The sequence below is a fragment of the Plasmodium knowlesi genome (genome assembly GCF_000006355.2).
Source record: "Plasmodium knowlesi strain H genome assembly, chromosome: 8".
Taxonomy (NCBI): domain Eukaryota; phylum Apicomplexa; class Aconoidasida; order Haemosporida; family Plasmodiidae; genus Plasmodium; species Plasmodium knowlesi.
The window spans coordinates 888,945-906,380 of record NC_011909.2 but is presented as its reverse complement, the minus strand read 5'-3'; the positions used below and the strand labels follow the sequence as shown (position 1 = coordinate 906,380).

The following is a 17,436-nucleotide window of genomic DNA, read 5'->3' as shown; positions in this document are numbered from 1 at the left end:
TGTCATGTAGTGCCCACCTATAAATATATATATGTGTACTACTTATCCCCAACACTTTTTTTTTTTTTTTTTTTTTTTTTTTTTTTTTTTTTGGGGGGGTCCAGGTCATATAACACATGCCAAGGAAGTTATTGTTTTTTTTTTTTTTTTTTTTTTTTTTTTTTTTTTTTTTTCCTGCGTTATGTTATACTTATGCATAAATTAAAAGTTTTTAAGAATTGTTAGCGCGTATTATTATGTAACAACTTTTTGCTTCACTTCGCTTTGCTACACATTGATTTTTTTTTTTTTTTTTTTCTCCACCTGATAATTATAAATAAGTAATTTTTTGTAAAAGCATTTTACCTGTGTAATAGGCCGACTGAACGTATCTGAAGGTAAGCCCTTTTCCACTTCATCCCTGTGGACCACATCCCACCCCTGTGCACTGCCCATCGCCAGTTATGTTTTGTTTTTCCGACACTTTCGCTCCCTTCCTATAATGTAAGTTCTCCCTCCTTATGTACCCCGCTTGTCCACAAATGCCTTTTTATCTGCTCCTTTTTCGGACGCAGAGAGAGAACCGCACTCCCCCCTTGTACATTGTCTCGCCTATGCGCACGTACAAGTACCTTTCATCCTATGTAATGCGCGTCTCTACACACATATATGTGTCCCGTCCTATTCTACCTATTCATATTTACAACGGTGTGTTCTAGCACATGCGGGGATAGACTGACAGTTCACCCATGCGTGGCTCCCTAACTTGCACGGCCATCCTCTGCTTCGTTCTTTATTTTAAGTACAGTATTGAACTACTTAGTGCAATAGATCAACTGCTCCAGATCGCCGTGTACTTCGTGCTGTCGCACTTTTTATATTATTTACCACGGCTCTCTTGTCCATTTCTTTGTAACCCTGCACATGCAAAAGAAAGTAGACATCCATCCTCCCCATCTTTTTCTTTTTTTCTCATTCTTTTTTTTTTTTTTATTCAACCCGTACAATATACAACCCTGCTCTTAAAAAAATACACCCATTCGTATACAGAAGCACTTGAACATATGCCTTCCTATCTGTGTATCCGTTAGCGTTGCCTCTCCCCCCCCGAGAGTCGAACAGTGTGTCCACATACATGACATGTCCATTCATCATCACACCTGTTGTAAACATTTACTCAGATATTCTATTTAGCGTGAACACCTCACTATTGTGCAAATATACGCTTCGACCATTCCAGCCATGTGGCTAGAGATATTATCCTGTTATGAGCACCAGCATTTAGCCCATGGTGGGCGATTATCTATTTTCCCATTTTTCTGACGCATCCATAACTGTACCTGTATAGAAACCATTCCATACAGTACACACGCATGCGCAGTACATTGATAAACCTCTTTTGCTTCATACCCTTTTTATCACTCGGATCACATCGATCTGGTTGCCCCTATAAAGAAGATGTTCCTCCGAGTGTACGTGTAACTGAAACATGTAACTCTCATATGACTCCATCTTCCATATCTATGTTTTTGTGCATTGCACCAGTTTATGGCTTCCGTTGTACTTGTTTTTTTTTCTTTTTTTTTTTTTTTTTGCGCAGCCTAAATGCGTCCCATGTATGTACACTCGTAGGTCTGCATGTGTACGTACAAGCGTAAATTGCAAAAAGGCACAGACGGAAAGTTACACATACGTACATATATATGTATACGTAAATACATGCGCATATGTATGCACATCCATGCGGTGCGTACCATGCTCGGTCATATCTACATGTCCATGTAGCGCAAGCTACTTTGTACATTTTTCTTTTTTTTTTTTTTTCCGTTTCCTTTAACCTCAAAGCCCTTATATTGTTTCATTTTATATATTTGATTTCTTTCTTCTTTTTTTTTTTTTTTTTTTTATCCCATAGGTTCAAAGATCATTTCGTTTTCTATTCTTTCTTATTTGAATAATACCAACAGAGTCATTTAAAGGGAAAAAAAAAAAAAAATGAAGATTTGGGAAAACTTTTATCCTTTACCAGACCATAAGCGGCTATACACATAAGCAAATTTTACCCTACTATACCTTATCGCATCGTATGATATCTCCTAAATACTACATTCCATTTCGTCACTTCGCCCTTTCATCGTTACATCACTTCACCGTTACGTCAATTCACTGTTTTTTTTTTTTTTTTTTTTTTTTTTTTTTTTTTTGCGCTTTCATTTCCCCCCTTCACTTTTACATTTCGCTTTTTTTTTTTTTTTTTTTTTTTTTGTATCTTTAAGCTTCCCCATTTTCACCTTTTTTTTTCCCCCCCCTCCCTCCTTATTCATTATGTACGTTCTTATTATGCAGTAAAATTTTCCGGTTTGGGCTTTATATGTGTGTTTAGTTTACTCAAACTGTAAATACATTTTTCCTGTTTTGTGCCGCTGCGTGGTTTTGCCGCCTGGGTATTTCTTCTTTGCCGTGTTTTATCCCTTCGCATTTTCTGCTTTATTTTTTTGGGCGTGTTCCCCTTTTTTTTCTTTTTCCTTTTTTTTTTTTTTTTAATCTTACCTTCGCCCCCCCCAGTCGAGCAACCGCATCTCCCTGTTGCGTCATCTTCATTGCCATTGCTCGCCTGCGCGCAACATCGCTTACCCTTGTTCGTTTTGTTTCATGCCAAGTTGGCCTAGAAAATAAAAGAAAGCACATAAGTACCTAGCTTTCTTATCTCGGCATACTTAAATTGCATCCCCACGTCCGTTATATTAATCCATTTGAGTATCTACAGTGAGTGCAACTGGGCTCTCTCGCAAGAGCGTACGGAGCGATCACCCCCCAGGAACAAATTGCAAGACAACTCGACAAATCACTCGGCTGTGCGGCCGCTGAACCGCCAATACACTGCCACCCCACAGAGCATCAAAATGAGCTATAGACCCAACTGCGCCACTCCAAACGTTTTGAATAATTCAAATGAAAATAATTTAAACAAAATAGACGACAATACAAATGCTCCTTTTGACGAAAACTGGAAGAAGAGAATTCTGGAACCACTAAAAGACCACCGATATAGAACCGAAGATGTTACTAAAACCAAGGGCAATGAATTCGAAGATTACTTTTTAAAAAGGGAGCTTCTTATGGGCATATTTGAGAAGGGCTATGAGAAGCCGTCCCCTATTCAAGAGGAAAGCATCCCCGTGGCACTTGCCGGCAAGAATATTCTGGCGCGGGCCAAAAATGGCACAGGGAAGACGGCGGCCTTTGCAATTCCTCTCCTGGAGAAGTGCAACACACATAAGAATTTCATCCAAGGTAGGTTTGTGGACTGATTATCCTTCCGTTGAGAAAAGCGTATAGTCGCAGGGACTGTATAGTGCCCTTCGCATTGTCACAACCAAATTACCTTTAAAATGTCGACTCATTTTACACCTCCCCTCTTCAGGACTCATCCTGGTGCCGACGCGAGAACTCGCCCTGCAGACCTCAGCCATGATCAAGGAGCTAGGGAAGCACATGAAGATTCAGTGCATGGTCACCACAGGAGGAACGTCGCTCCGAGAAGACATCATGCGACTGTACAATGTCGTGCACATCCTATGTGGAACTCCAGGTAGAATACTCGACCTGGCAAACAAAGATGTAGCGAACCTATCGGGGTGTCACATAATGGTTATGGATGAAGCAGATAAATTATTATCTCCAGAGTTCCAGCCGATCGTTGAAGAATTAATGAAATTTTTGCCCAAAGAGAAACAAATATTAATGTACTCGGCTACCTTCCCTGTCACGGTAAAGGAGTTTAGACAGATCTACCTCTCAGATGCTCACGAAATAAACCTTATGGATGAGCTAACTTTGAAAGGAATTACCCAGTACTATGCCTTTGTAAAGGAAAGACAAAAGGTACATTGTTTGAATACGCTTTTTGCAAAGCTGCAAATAAATCAAGCCATTATTTTCTGCAACAGCATAACTAGAGTAGAGTTACTAGCCAAGAAAATCACAGAATTAGGTTACAGCTCTTTCTACATACATGCAAGAATGTCACAAACTCATCGAAACCGAGTATTTCATGACTTTCGCAATGGAGCTTGTAGGTGCTTAGTTTCTTCCGATTTATTTACAAGGGGTATAGATATACAGTCTGTTAATGTTGTTATAAATTTTGATTTTCCCAAGAATTCAGAAACGTACCTTCATAGAATTGGTCGATCTGGGAGATATGGTCACCTGGGGTTAGCAATTAACTTGATTACCTATGAGGACCGTTTCAATTTGTACAAAATTGAGTTGGAGCTCGGTACCGAGATTCAGCCAATTCCGAACGAAATCGACCCCTCCCTCTACACCTAATTAGTACCCACGGTCGTTTCGTGCGACGGGAGGTGGAAGGCGCTAAAGGGCAAACTGCAATGTGCAATCTGCAAACACGCGCGAATCAGGTTTTATCCCCTCCCCTCACGCACACCTTCAACCTCACGTATGTATGTTTGCACCAACCGATGTGCATACGAAGTGTATACAATATCCTTGCAGTATTCACTTGGTATGCAATTGCCATGTAAATTTTCCTTGCATTTGGTGTGCACACCATGCACAGGTGCGCCGCGTGCGCCCTTTATTCGTACACATATTTCCACAGAGTCTTATATATGCATACATGTATATGTATATATATGTGCCTATGTATGCACACGTGCCTGTAAATGTATACCAAGCCTGTTCGTGCATTTGCTTAAGTCTCTCCTCTTCTGCGTCTCGAAGACCTCCAGCTCATCTACCACGTATCTGATATAACGAACCTCCCATCAAGCACACGCATGTTCCATCAGCTGTTCCATTCTTCCCATATTATTTTTTTTTAAATTCCATTGACGTCTACATTGGAGTACAAATTAATTAAAACTTAATGAAAAAATGCACAACAGATTATATATATATATATATATGTATGCCCACATATATATTCACATTTGTACATTTTTTTTTTTTCTTCTTTTTTTTTTTTTTTTTTTTTTTTTGTTAAAACGTTTTTTTTATAATTACACCAAATTAAACACGAGAAAATAAAAATAATTGATCAATTAGGAATTATGCACACGTGAAACTCTGCGCGGGTGATCAAGAGAGAGCGTAGAAGCAAATGAGAATCGCAACTGGAGTTTAAGGACCCATCACAGAGCACTCGTTTTCCCCTATATAACGCGGGCCCCATATACGTGTGTACCACCTCATTTTCCTAAACATTATGAGGGTCGTACTTGCAACGCTAAAGTGTAAAAACACGCCTGCCTCGAGCTCCACACATCATGTACAAAGGCGTCTACATGTTTACAATACTGATGAAAGGTGATAATTCCCCCCATGTGTTTGTACATGTCCAAAAAAATGCTACTCCTGCACATCTTTTACATGTACCGTTCAGGTAAAATTTATCCAATACTTTTTTTTTTTTTTTTTTTCCCTTTTTCGCCTGAACATTCAGGCATCCATGCATGTATATTCGATTATTCTTCTCTTTTTTTTTAACACCTCAATGGATGGAGAGTTACAGTGAAGTATCTGTTTTTATGCGGATTTTTTTTTGGGGCTACCTATTTACTAAAAATCAGTACAGAGATAACTGGAACGCGAATAAAAATATGCTTCACTGCACCTGAGTATATTATGGCGCATACGTTTGACTGGTCAAATTAGCTTTCAGCTGAGTTTACTTTGGCCCACCCTTCTTTTGCGCCATCCCCATGGCATAAGCAAAATGGAAAACACACGCACTAGTGTGGAGGAATGCTGTGCTTCCTTTCTTTTACCTGCTTTTGTACATGACGAAGACGCTTGCGCTAAGGGAGGGGTGTCTATCATTTCCATGGGTGCTTTTTTCCACAGCTGCAGCATCAAACGTATTATTATTTCTATTATTATTATGATTGTTATTATGCGAGCATTATAGGCACCTTCCCCCTTTTGACATTTTAACCCCTCTTCACCAGCCGGAGAATAACAAAGCATAGCCCACTACATATTATTACGACTGCACAGAAACATTTTTAAAACGCCCTTTTGGAAGAATAAAAGGGCATGTCCATTCGAACAGCATCGTGTAAGAAGTGATACGTCTGTATACACACATAATGGATTACAAAGAAAAAAAAAAAAAAAAAAAAAAAAAAGGACGTAAATTTACATTACTGCTCCACATCAGAACAGAGAAAAGGTACATTTCACGAGAAGTGTTCCTATGAATATTATCCTTTTCAAGCGGGTGACATCATCACTGTCATGGTTTTTCCTTTCTTTTTCCCCATATGTTCGACAATTAAATGTAAAGAACAAGATGAACACTTCTCTAAAAGCCTGCTATTTGAACAAATCGCCGAATGTGCATATACAATGCGGCGCTGTATGCAAATTTCTTTCACTTTGTTGTAAGAGGGGGAAACGCACAGGAGGGAAGTCAAAACCTCCGAGTAGGGGTGAAAAAACACAAAGTCCAAATTTTTTATATCCCATTCAAAAGCATTTTTTTACATTGGCACACTGTAAAAAAGAATAAACCAACTGGACGCACATACTATGGATTGTGTGCATATGTGTTACTTCGCTTTATGCTCCAGTCAATTGGGAAAAAAAAAAAAAAAAAATGAACAAGGCGGAAAAGTTTATATTGCCTATTTTAACCAAAACGTATGTGATCGATATGCCAGGTGGGGCTGTTTTCCTTCCTCTGGAGTTTATGCGTCATAAGTGCGACGATACGGAGTAAATCCAGTCCCCTAGGGTATCATTATGGCCCATAGTGAAAACCTTAACGTACCCACGAGTACATCCCGCGTACCACGCTTCACTAAATTTTAAAAGTGTATATGCGCGTACAGGGTGAAACAAAAAAAATGTCTTAAACCTTTTTTTTTTCACTTTTTCTCGGCAAATGGGCACGCTCGGTACACGTTTCTGCTTTGCTCACACGCATTTTTTTTCTGTTGCCTATTTTGAGAAAAATCATGAACATGTTTTGAGTTAAAGGGGAGTACATTGCGTTGATTTTTTTCATATCGGGTGGTAAATGGAGTAGTATATATTATTTTCCCCTTGGCAAATTACGCATACTTCTATGTATATAAATAAATAACACCATGCACGCAAAATGGGCAAATGCTGATTCACGTAAAAACGTTGCTGGCGGGGCAATTTTTTTTTTTTTTTTTTTTTTTTTTTTTTTACCATTTCACCATGCGTTGTTCCACTCTGCCTTTGTTCAAAATGCGGAAAGAAAAAATGCTTGCCAGAAATTCACCAATAGGGCAATAGCACAATTAGCGAATTGGGCCGATTTAATTTTATTTCGTTATTTCGTTTCGTTCATTTGTTCGTTTTCGTTTTGCCCCAAATTTTTGCAAATCGCGAACATTTTTTTTTTTTTTTACTGCAATTCGCAAAGATAAAGAAAGCATAATTTTATACAATTATATTAACTACGTAACTGATATTGTAACTTTTCCTGGCAATTCACCAACTCACGAATTTAAGGAAATTCACACGCGAACAAATTTGTTTATCGACAATTATCATCCCCGCTCGTAACGTAAATTACACTTTTTATCCACTTTTATCAATATGGAAGTTCCAGGAAAAGTGATTGGTGGCAAAGTTGGAGGAAAGGTGGGAGGTAAAGTCCTTGGTCTTGGAAAAGGAGGAAAGGGAAAAACAGGTTAGTAACGAGTTAGCACTGAAGGCAGCCCGCTCACTGTATGCCTTTTGGCGCACCAAAATTTCCATTTACAATCATTCACGCTGCTTACGTTACTTTTATACGGATTACCCAATTTTTTTTTTTTTGCACAATCGAATATGCAACATTTTTAACGCACCCTGCGCATGTGAAGCGGGAGGAATTATGTGCCGCGCCCCCCATCCTGTCACCTCTGCATGCGTCCACATCGCATGTTGTGCTTTGCGTCTACCCATTACACACGCCACCTCGCGTCTCCCCTCATCACAGGTTCTGGTAAAACCAAGAAGGCACCACTGTCCCGAGCATCGCGAGCAGGTTTACAATTCCCAGTAGGAAGAGTCCACAGGATGCTAAAAACGAGAATTTCTTCCGACGGAAGAGTTGGATCAACTGCAGCTGTTTACGCAGCGGCAATTTTGGAATACCTCACTGCCGAAGTTTTAGAATTAGCAGGAAATGCAACCAAGGATTTGAAAGTGAAGAGAATTACGCCCAGACATTTGCAGCTAGCCATTCGAGGTAATTTTTTTTTTTTTTTTTCCCATGTTAATGTGCATATTGCGACTAGCCAAGTTGTGTGTAGCCAACTTATTTTTGCTCTCACTACGTACTTTTACCACTTCGCTCGCGTGATCATATGCTCATCAATGCATAGTTGAAAGCGTCAACACTAGTTTAATATCCCTCCCCCACTTCCTCCCCACAGGTGACGAAGAGTTGGATACACTTATAAAGGCAACTATTGCTGGAGGTGGTGTCATTCCACACATTCACAAGGCCTTGATGAACAAAGTACCAGTGCCACCCACCCAGGCTAAGAAACCAAAGAAAAACTAGAGGTGAAAAATGTAATCACTTGTGTGGCGAACTGTTCTTGCAGCCATGATATTAGACCAACTCCCCGTCTTTTTACGCACTCGCATACTCGTGTGTATTTGTGTGTATGTACCTACCTATGCTTGTGTGCATATGCCAATACACGCGTGGACTCATTTTTACAAGAGGAAACGTGCCGACATCTCCATTTATACAATGAGGCAGCAAGCTACACATTGGTTCATGCGCAAGTCTAAATATTTTTCGTTTTTTAATTTCTGTCCAGTGTTACCTTGCATTGACACCTTTTTTAATGTTACGCTTGAGAAACACGGGCGTGGCACTTCGTTCAGTTGCGCTTTGCAGACGAACAGTGTATAGACCTTCGCGTGTGCACGCGTGGTCCCATGCCTTGACCTATACTTGAGTGAACTTACGAAACATGGTCTCGCCCTCGACCCACGCATATATAACTCATATTCCCATCCCTATAAGCACCACCTAATTGTCAAAGATAACGTCATTTGCATTATACTGTACGACCTAAATCATCACAAAAAAAATTTTTTTTTTTTTTTTTTCCTTTTGGTCAAACAATTACACCCGTTGTGAAAAGGACCGCATTGGAACGGGTTTACACTTTTTTTTTTTTATTTTTTATTTTTTTTTTATTTTCTCTCATTTTTTGAGATGAATAAGCAAAGTCATATTTTTTCCTTGTCCGAGGGGTACATGAGTACGTCTATATACGGACTTTACTCCCTCGACATGTGAGACTTTCCTTTTTTTCAACACAAAATTGGGTGGTTCAAAAGGGGGGTGCCCCGAACGTGCTAAGAAAGTAAAGCGATTAAACGGGTTTAATTTGTTAAACAGGTTACAGAGTTGGTTTGATTTGCTCACGCGGGATCTGCATTATACGGAGGGTGCGCGTCGTTCGCACTGTTAGCATTGTTCACATAGCAGTACTGTGATTCTACGAGAGTAGGCACAAGCTTAGTTATCAGGACCAAGCACGTATAACTATCATCGCAGAAAACCTGAATCCTTCCCAGTACTGCAAAACAGCGGATCATTTGAAAACTTGTGTCGTATCCACATTATGTAATGAGTATTTAACATCCCGTGTAACCTGGTCTACCGTTACATATTTCGAGTCGACGAAGGGGTCCCCCTACAACATTCAGAGGAAGTGTTGAAATAGAGAACGTAATTTTTTTTTTTATAGCAATTTTGGATGACGTTAATTTTTGTTCTTAAGAAGGGAAAAAAAGTAAGCGAATACAGAAATTCCCCTTTCTATATAAAGATATTTTTTTTTTTTTTTTTTTTAACTTTTTATAAGTACTGTTGGTGGAAGAGCAAAACTGTGTCGCGCCTTTCTTCACGTTCGGCATGCGCACAGATGTCGTCGATTTTGAGGCGAATGAACCTGCGTCCGCATTAATAATAACGAACGCGTTTATTCATATGAGTATACATGGCTGTATATGAGGATACCTATGCACAGCTGCAAGTCCTTTCAGCCAATATCCATTAAAATAGTATTCATCATTTCTGCTTATCACACCAGGGGGGGGGCTCAAAAAAATGGAAGAAAAACAACCCACTCCACTGTGATGATAAACTGGGTAACGTAACATAAAAGGGAAGTAACATTGGGAAAGCGAGGAAATGTCAGTTGCTCCATTGGAGGTATTGATTTCGCATTTACAACCGCTTAATAACCCGCAAACCGCTACTTAACCGCGAACTAAGTGCCATCTAATGAACGACATGGTGGTAAAGAGGGAAGAAGAGCAACGAGCCAACAACAGCATAGCGCTAATATGTTCTATCGGTCGAGCGCAAGCATCTTCGCCTGTTTATGTTACGCCCTGACGCTTTATATTTTCCCGTTTAACTATGTACATGGAGTTAGCCCCCGAAGGCAGGCCACTAACCCATTTTTCCTACCCACTCATTTTGACGGAGTCTTCAGTCCCAGCAGAAAAGTATTTCGCATAAGGAACGCCAACAAGAAGGACTGCATTGTTACTGTGCCAAATTACACGACGCCACATGGTGCACAGAAGAAATATATAGAGGAGTACTACTCCGGTGCAGAGAGAGGGAAGTACTCCCCACTCCACACACAGAAGGGTGATGTCGCCGCTGGGGGGGGCATCAACGAAGATGTTAGCCTAACAGGGAAGAAGAAGCTGAACGAGCCCAACGATGGTGTGATGGAGTATGGACCAAACGCGGAGGGTAAAACATCACCAGTGAATCCACAAGGGGATGAACCGCTGAACCGAAGGGGAGAAACCCGAATAGTGAAGTACGAAGAAAGGGAGGATGTAGAAACCCCCTTAAAGTCTTCCCAAGGGGATGCTCCCACCACGAAGGATGCAAACAATGACAACTGTGCGAACGGTGTGACAGAAGCGCTGAAACAGGAGGAAGAAGAGCCAGTCTCCTTTCCCCTGGCGCAGCTACAACAAAAGAGGAAAAGAAAAAAAGTCCAAAATGAAGAAGTTCGTAAAAAGCTATCTGAGCTAGCCAAACTCAGATGGAGAGATGAAGAAGAACGAAAAAAATTATTGAGATGCAAAAATCAATTTAAGCATTCCGAAAAAACGAAACAATTATTATCATACAAAATTAAATTAAAATGGACAGACGAAAATTATCGAAAAAGCATTATCGAAAAAACGAGGATATTTAATCAGGATGAGAATACCAAAAGGAGGAAATCTATTTTACTTAGACAAAAATGGAAAACAAAAGAATTTCGCGACAAAATGCTCAGTGGAAGGAAGCCTTTCACGCTCGAGAGGCGAAAGAGGATCTCCGAGATCATTAAGCAGAAGTGGCGGGAAGACGAATACAAGCAGAAAACACTGCAGGCCATAAGGGACAATTACAAGAAACGCAAGTTGCAGGTCGGCCTCAACCCCAATTTTAACTACGTCCAAAATGTTATGCTCTTCAAGCGGGTACGTAACATCGATGAAGCGGTAGATCTGTTTACCGTTTCGTTAAATGAGTGCAGCACCTTTAGGGGCCTTCAGAAAGTGCACACCACATGGTCTCTCTACACCGTAATGATAACCCTATTTCACCATTTTACATCACCATTTTACATCACCATTTTACATCACCACTCTACATCACCACTTTACATCACCATTTTACATCACCACTTTACATCACCATTTTACATCACCACTTTACATCACCACCGTCCACCCCCCCTCCCCTCGCAGCTCGGGCTCAGTGCACCCAAAATAAGATTCTTCCCCAGCAATCACAGGGAAAAACTACGCGGGAAAAAAAAAAGAAAAAAAAAAAAAGAGGCCAAGGATCCAGAGAACTACAAAGAAAACTGGAGAAACATTTACGACAGTCTGTTGGACACAAACGAGTTCCAGCATTCGCTGGCCTACATGAATCATGTCGGAAACTTGAGTGTCAGCACAAATACATGATGAGCGGCATGCACAGGCGCGCATAGACAAACGGAGGCGTAGTACTGGAAAGGGAAATCGTAAATCAGTGCCGTGTACCGAAGCTATACGGCCAAATTAATACACAAAAAAAAAAAAAAAAAAAAAAAAAAAAAAAAAAAAGATAAAATATATATATGGGCAGAAGGTGGACAGATTGATGTGTATCCATAGGAGGAATGCAACTCCTTCCAATCAAACGAAGGGGGCGTTCCCCCACTGGGTGGTAGAAAAGAAAGGGCGGGTAAGAAATCCTCCCCACGGAATAGTAATTTCACGTCAGTATGATTGATACTCCATGGAGGTTATTCCTCCGCTGATGAGTACGCGAGCATGCATAACTGTATACGCATATTTGCGCACAGGGTTATATACATATATATATTATATATATTTGTAAACATATATATATGTGTGTCCTCAAATGGAGTTAGCTATCCATGAAGGATAATCCATTTCCCTACGTCAGAACTTAATCCTTGACGTAGACGTACCCCACGCGGGATCTTCGCACCAGGTACCTCTTTTTATATTATTGTATTGCAAACTGAGAAGCACTCCTCGTGGAGAATCTTCAACAACTGAGTTGGGTTCCTTCGCAGGGGTCTGGTTCTCACTATTTAACTTACATGTCGTGGAGGGAAATTTCTTCAAGAGGTGTTCCAATTTGTTAATATAAGGAGAATTTTTTAAATTATTATGATCAAGGTTTATAAAGATATCTCCATCCCCAATGTTTTTTTTTTTTTTTTTTTTTTGTTTCCTTTTTTGTAGGTTAAAAATGTGCTTGAAATATTTCAATGTGATTGGGAAAGAATCATTATCAATTACGTTCATGGAGAAGTCCAATTTTTTGACAACAATAAAATTACATGTACAGAAACTTGAAAGAAATGAAGAGTAGAGGGAGCTCTTGATGTTATTTCCGGAGAGTAGAAGTTTCTGTAATTTTCTCCTTTTCCACTGTATCTTCTCTGATCCTTCACACACAGTCGTATTTGTTAATGCCAATGAGAGGGCTAATAAACTTCTGTATGTAAAATTGTTCCACCTCAAATCAAGTACTTTTAAATTTTTTAATTTATCTTTTTTTATAAGTGTACATATATACATGAGGGCATCATCATTTAATTTATTTGAACATAATTTTAATTTTTTTAACATGGAAAAATTTGCTTGTTGTATTCTCTTCCTTGGGAATGTACACAAGCATTCGTGTAGTTCTTCCTTTAGAGAATCTTCCGATGTGTTTTCGTCGCTTCCTGACCCGCTGTGAATGTTGTATGCGTTGGTTGGGTTGTTTAATTCGTTCACTGAGGTTTTTAGCATCATCCTTTTATTATCCACCGAATTGGGTTCCTCCCCCACATTCTCATCGCCCTCCACATTTGCATCGCCCTCCACATTTGTATCGCCTCCCACATTTGCATCTCCCTCCACATTCTCATCTCCCTCCACATTTGCATCGCCCCTCACATTTCCTTTCTTCCCCAAGACGAAGCAGTCATAAAATTCGTCCACACCAAAACGAGCAACTTTTTTCTTCCTCTTCACGACTATTCTATAATCCCCGGTAGCAGCACCATTAGCGAGGGAAGCCCTTCCCTCGAAGAATCTTTTCAAACTACTTTCTGTCGAATCTTCGTATCCACATTGTTGTCTCGTTACGTTGTCAATGCGCAAGTTGGACAAACCCTTCCTCTTTCTCCTCTTCACATAATTGGTGTTAAAGTAGAGGAGGTAGTTATCCTTGTGGCTAGGGGAATGCACTTCCCTAGGGAAGTTTCTAAAATCTGGAGGCCTCGTCCAAAAGATACTGTTGCACACAAAGTACATTCTTCTGAGGTTGTTCCTTTTCTGATAAGACAAAAAGACACTCAAGTAGGAATAATATATCTGACACCGAATAACCTTAATGGTATTTACATTTTTAAAAAGAAGTAAAAGTAACGAAATGAAAAAAGAAATTGTAGCATCGATGAAGCAATCATTAATGTGTAAGCAGATAATCTCGGGCACATTTCTTCTTAACAACTCCACCAAAATGTACTTCACATGGCTCAGAATCCTTGCACCATCGTAAATCTTCGACAAATATATTTGCCCATTCTTTATTTTCCTTTTAAACTTCTGCGAAATGCCTTTCCTTTTTACATTTTTCAAACATAAAAAAATGTTAAATATATCTCTCTGACTCTTTTCGCAATGTGTAAAATATAATTCGTAAAAAATGGGGCATGATGGGGTATTCCCCAGATAAACCCTTCGGATGAAGTCCTTCGCACTTTTTCTCATCTTTTGTTTTCCCTTAGGATAGGTCCCTTCTCCCTGGGAGTCACCCCAATTCGTCCACAAGGTTTCATCCTTCCCCTTGTCCCACATGTATTCATCTCCCCCGTTGGCTTCCTGCTGGATATCTCCCTTCTGCCCAATAACATTATTTAAATGTTTCAACTCATAGAGTATTTTTCTTCTGTATGGCGACCCCCCCTTCACGTAACTACCACTCCTTCCAAAGCAGGAGGTCTTACCCCCCTCGGTCTTACCCCCCTCCCCCTCTGTGTTTCCCCCAGAACTACTACTCATCCTTGTGTACTTTATTTCATTCCATCGTTTAAGCAATTTTACCTCCTCCTCTGTAAAGAAAAAATTGACACGGTTACTTCGAAGGAGAAATGTGAACAATCCTTTGTTTATCTTATCGAAATAATGTTTCTTCAATTTTTTTCTCACTTCCTTTTGATATGTTAAGTATTCGATAAGCTTTTTCAATTCGTTTTTTTTTTTCTTGTCTTGAATAACTAGACAGTAATTCCTTTCTATTTTCAAATTCGTTTTTATCTTTTTTATTTCCTTCATAATCCGTATGATGTTCTTTATCGCTTCGAAGAAGATTTCTTTCTCTACGTGAAAGCCGCGCCGAACTTTGCTTCCCTGGTCCTCCTCCCCGGCGTCCATCTCTTCGACATTCATCTGCAATTGACACTGTTGTCCGTAGGCACCGCCGCTTCTCCAAGACAAATTCCGAGAACTACGATAGTTAACCTTTAATTCTTTAAACGGTGGGACTACTCGACTATAGCCACCACTAACGATAGGATGATCGTTTTTCATATCATCTGGGTTGTACATTCGTATGGAGGGTGGAAAAAAGGGAATTCTTTCTACTCCCTCTTTTTTGTAAACTTCTCCATCGTCTCCATATACATCTGCAATCTGGCCACCAGTTCTTGTATCCTCCCAGGGGGATAGAACTCTCCCTTGAAGTTTTCCCACGTACAATTTCTCCTTCATTACACTACTTTCACACAAGTATACACCTGAACGTAACGCTCTACTGGCATTATGCCTATTCGACTGAAGCATCGACGCGTTGATAAAATGCATTCCATCATTATGCGCCTCTTCCATGTCATTACTAAGCGACTTAAACTTTGGCAATAATCTCCCGTTAGTAACACAACCATCACGATAATTATTATTGTTCCAATCGTAAAATTGATTTTTACTGTGATTCTCTACTTCCATATCACATGGTTTCATTCCTTCTACGATTTTTTCCTTTTGCATGTTTGCTATGTTTGGTATATGTGTGCCTGAGGAAATTATCCTGCTGGATGTGTATTCACCTGGCACACTTTTCACCCTCCCACGTATGGTTATTCGCTTCTCCATAGTTTTCTCGTTCTGGACACTCCAATTTCTCTGTCTCTGTCTCCAACGATGCTCAAGAGCATCCTTTCCACATCCATAGTAACATAAAAAGGGAAAATCTCCCCCATCCAGTCGTTTATCTAGACAACTTGGAGGTGCACAAAATGGGGTGATCTTTTCTTCACTGTGTTCAACGTGGTCTTCATCGCGATCTTTAACGGTGTCTTCTAACCTTTCTGATTTCCCCCTCCCCGTGTGGCATCCTTCTGTGCTTTTTTTACTTGAGTATACCGCAAAGTAGTTCTCCGACAAATCGTGGCAAGGTGATGACTGTAAAAATGGGGCACTGTTCTTTCTGCATGTCATTTCGACATGACCATTTCCCTTAAAATTCTGGTTGCTATCGTCGTTAATTCCGCAGAAGGTTCTGTTTAATTCCCCTTCTTCGACATCACTCAGTTTTTTTCCCCCCACAAAATTTTCTTCCTTCATATCTGCAAGACCTTCCGTGTCCTCACTGCAGGGCCTATTTTCTTCTCCTCCATCATCTACACCTGCATGTTGGCTCACTTGCTCAACCGCTTCGATGCCCCCCTGTGCGGTGCTACTACCGCCCGCGTTACTTGTCATGCTGCACGTAATGGAGCTGAAGCCTTGTGTGCACGAGGGACTGCTCTCTCTTCGGTTGTTAGCTTTCCCGATAAAATGGCTAGCACTTAGAAGATGGTTCCCTCTGTCATGTGCCCCTTCCTTTGTCTCGCTTTGCTCTTCCTTTCGACTTAGCGAGTTGCGTGTTCTTTGTCCTTCAACTTCAATCACTTCTTTTATTTCGGCCGCTCCTTCCGATATTTCGCCTTCCAGACTAGCGTTGAAATCATGATGGCGCCGTCCACTTACGCAACGCGCTCTAGATAGTTTGATCTCTCTGGTGAACTGCTCTACACCACCAATTGATCTATATTTATCTGGCAGTTGCCCGATTCGTTCTGCCCTAGTGTTGCACCTTTTTATACAAATCTTGCAACTATCAAGTGGTAGTAGGGCATTTAATATATTTTTTTTTTTTTTTTCGACTTGTTCTCGCAGGGGTGTTATTTTTTTTTTTCCCGTTCCTACTTTTACTATTTTTTTTTGTTCCTTTTGCGGTTCCTTCTTTTTTTTTTTTTTTTTTTTTTTCACAATTCTTTGCTTCCCCTGTTCTTCCACAAACAAGTTGACAATGTTACAATCAAATGCAGAGTCAACGCTCTCATTAATTTTTTTTAACGTAAGAATTATATTTTTATATTCACTAAGTTCGTTGTCGCTGCGCGCAGAATTATCTACAGTGGTTTGTGTTAGAAAGGAGTGGTGTCCCTTTTTTAATTTCTCCCCCCTGGGTGTGCATGTGGTGTGTTCCCCCGCTTCCTGCACATCGTAAGGCCCTCCTAATTTATCTAGATCATCCTTCTCTTCCGCATCCTCGTCATCCTGATCCCCATCCTCATCCCTATCCTCATCACTCGCAACAACCGGTTCTACGCTGTGGAACGAGTTCGTTTCGTTACTTTTGAAGAATTTTATTCCTCCATCAAAAAGGTTGTCGCTTTCGTCTGCAGTTAAGTTATCGTCGATCATGCTGAGCGGTGACCATCAACATGAGGAAAAAAAAGAATTAAAAAAAAAAAAAAAAAAAAAAAAAAGCGGTAAAAAGTTCGCCTTTGCAAACACTTCCACAAATATGTGTATAGGTAAAATTGTATATGTTCCTTTTTCCTTTTTTTTTTTTTTTTCTTCTTCTTCTTT

General features: G+C 40.1%; 4 protein-coding genes across 4 annotated transcripts; 3 read left to right on the top strand and 1 right to left on the bottom strand.

Annotated features, from left to right (window-relative positions):
• Window positions 1-2,882: 2,882 nt before the first annotated feature.
• On the top strand, window positions 2,883-4,314 carry PKNH_0820000 (ATP-dependent RNA helicase DDX6, putative; the record flags this gene model as incomplete). The annotated part of the gene is made up of 2 exons (XM_002258805.1): window positions 2,883-3,273; window positions 3,404-4,314. The coding sequence occupies 2 exons, from the start codon at window positions 2,883-2,885 to the stop codon at window positions 4,312-4,314; spliced, it is 1,302 nt and encodes a 433-aa protein (XP_002258841.1).
• Window positions 4,315-7,575: 3,261 nt separating this feature from the next.
• On the top strand, window positions 7,576-8,530 carry PKNH_0819900 (histone H2A.Z, putative; the record flags this gene model as incomplete). Its single annotated transcript, XM_002258804.1, has 3 exons — window positions 7,576-7,669; window positions 7,961-8,212; window positions 8,400-8,530. 3 exons carry the CDS (start codon window positions 7,576-7,578, stop codon window positions 8,528-8,530), a joined length of 477 nt encoding a protein of 158 aa, XP_002258840.1.
• A 1,808-nt stretch (window positions 8,531-10,338) lies between these two features.
• PKNH_0819800 (conserved protein, unknown function) lies at window positions 10,339-11,979 on the top strand (the record flags this gene model as incomplete). The annotated part of the gene is made up of 2 exons (XM_002258803.1): window positions 10,339-11,487; window positions 11,758-11,979. The coding sequence occupies 2 exons, from the start codon at window positions 10,339-10,341 to the stop codon at window positions 11,977-11,979; spliced, it is 1,371 nt and encodes a 456-aa protein (XP_002258839.1).
• Window positions 11,980-12,462: 483 nt separating this feature from the next.
• On the bottom strand, window positions 12,463-17,268 carry PKNH_0819700 (conserved Plasmodium protein, unknown function; the record flags this gene model as incomplete). The annotated part of the gene is made up of 1 exon (XM_002258802.1): window positions 12,463-17,268. The coding sequence occupies one exon, from the start codon at window positions 17,266-17,268 to the stop codon at window positions 12,463-12,465; it is 4,806 nt and encodes a 1,601-aa protein (XP_002258838.1).
• Window positions 17,269-17,436: the final 168 nt, after the last annotated feature.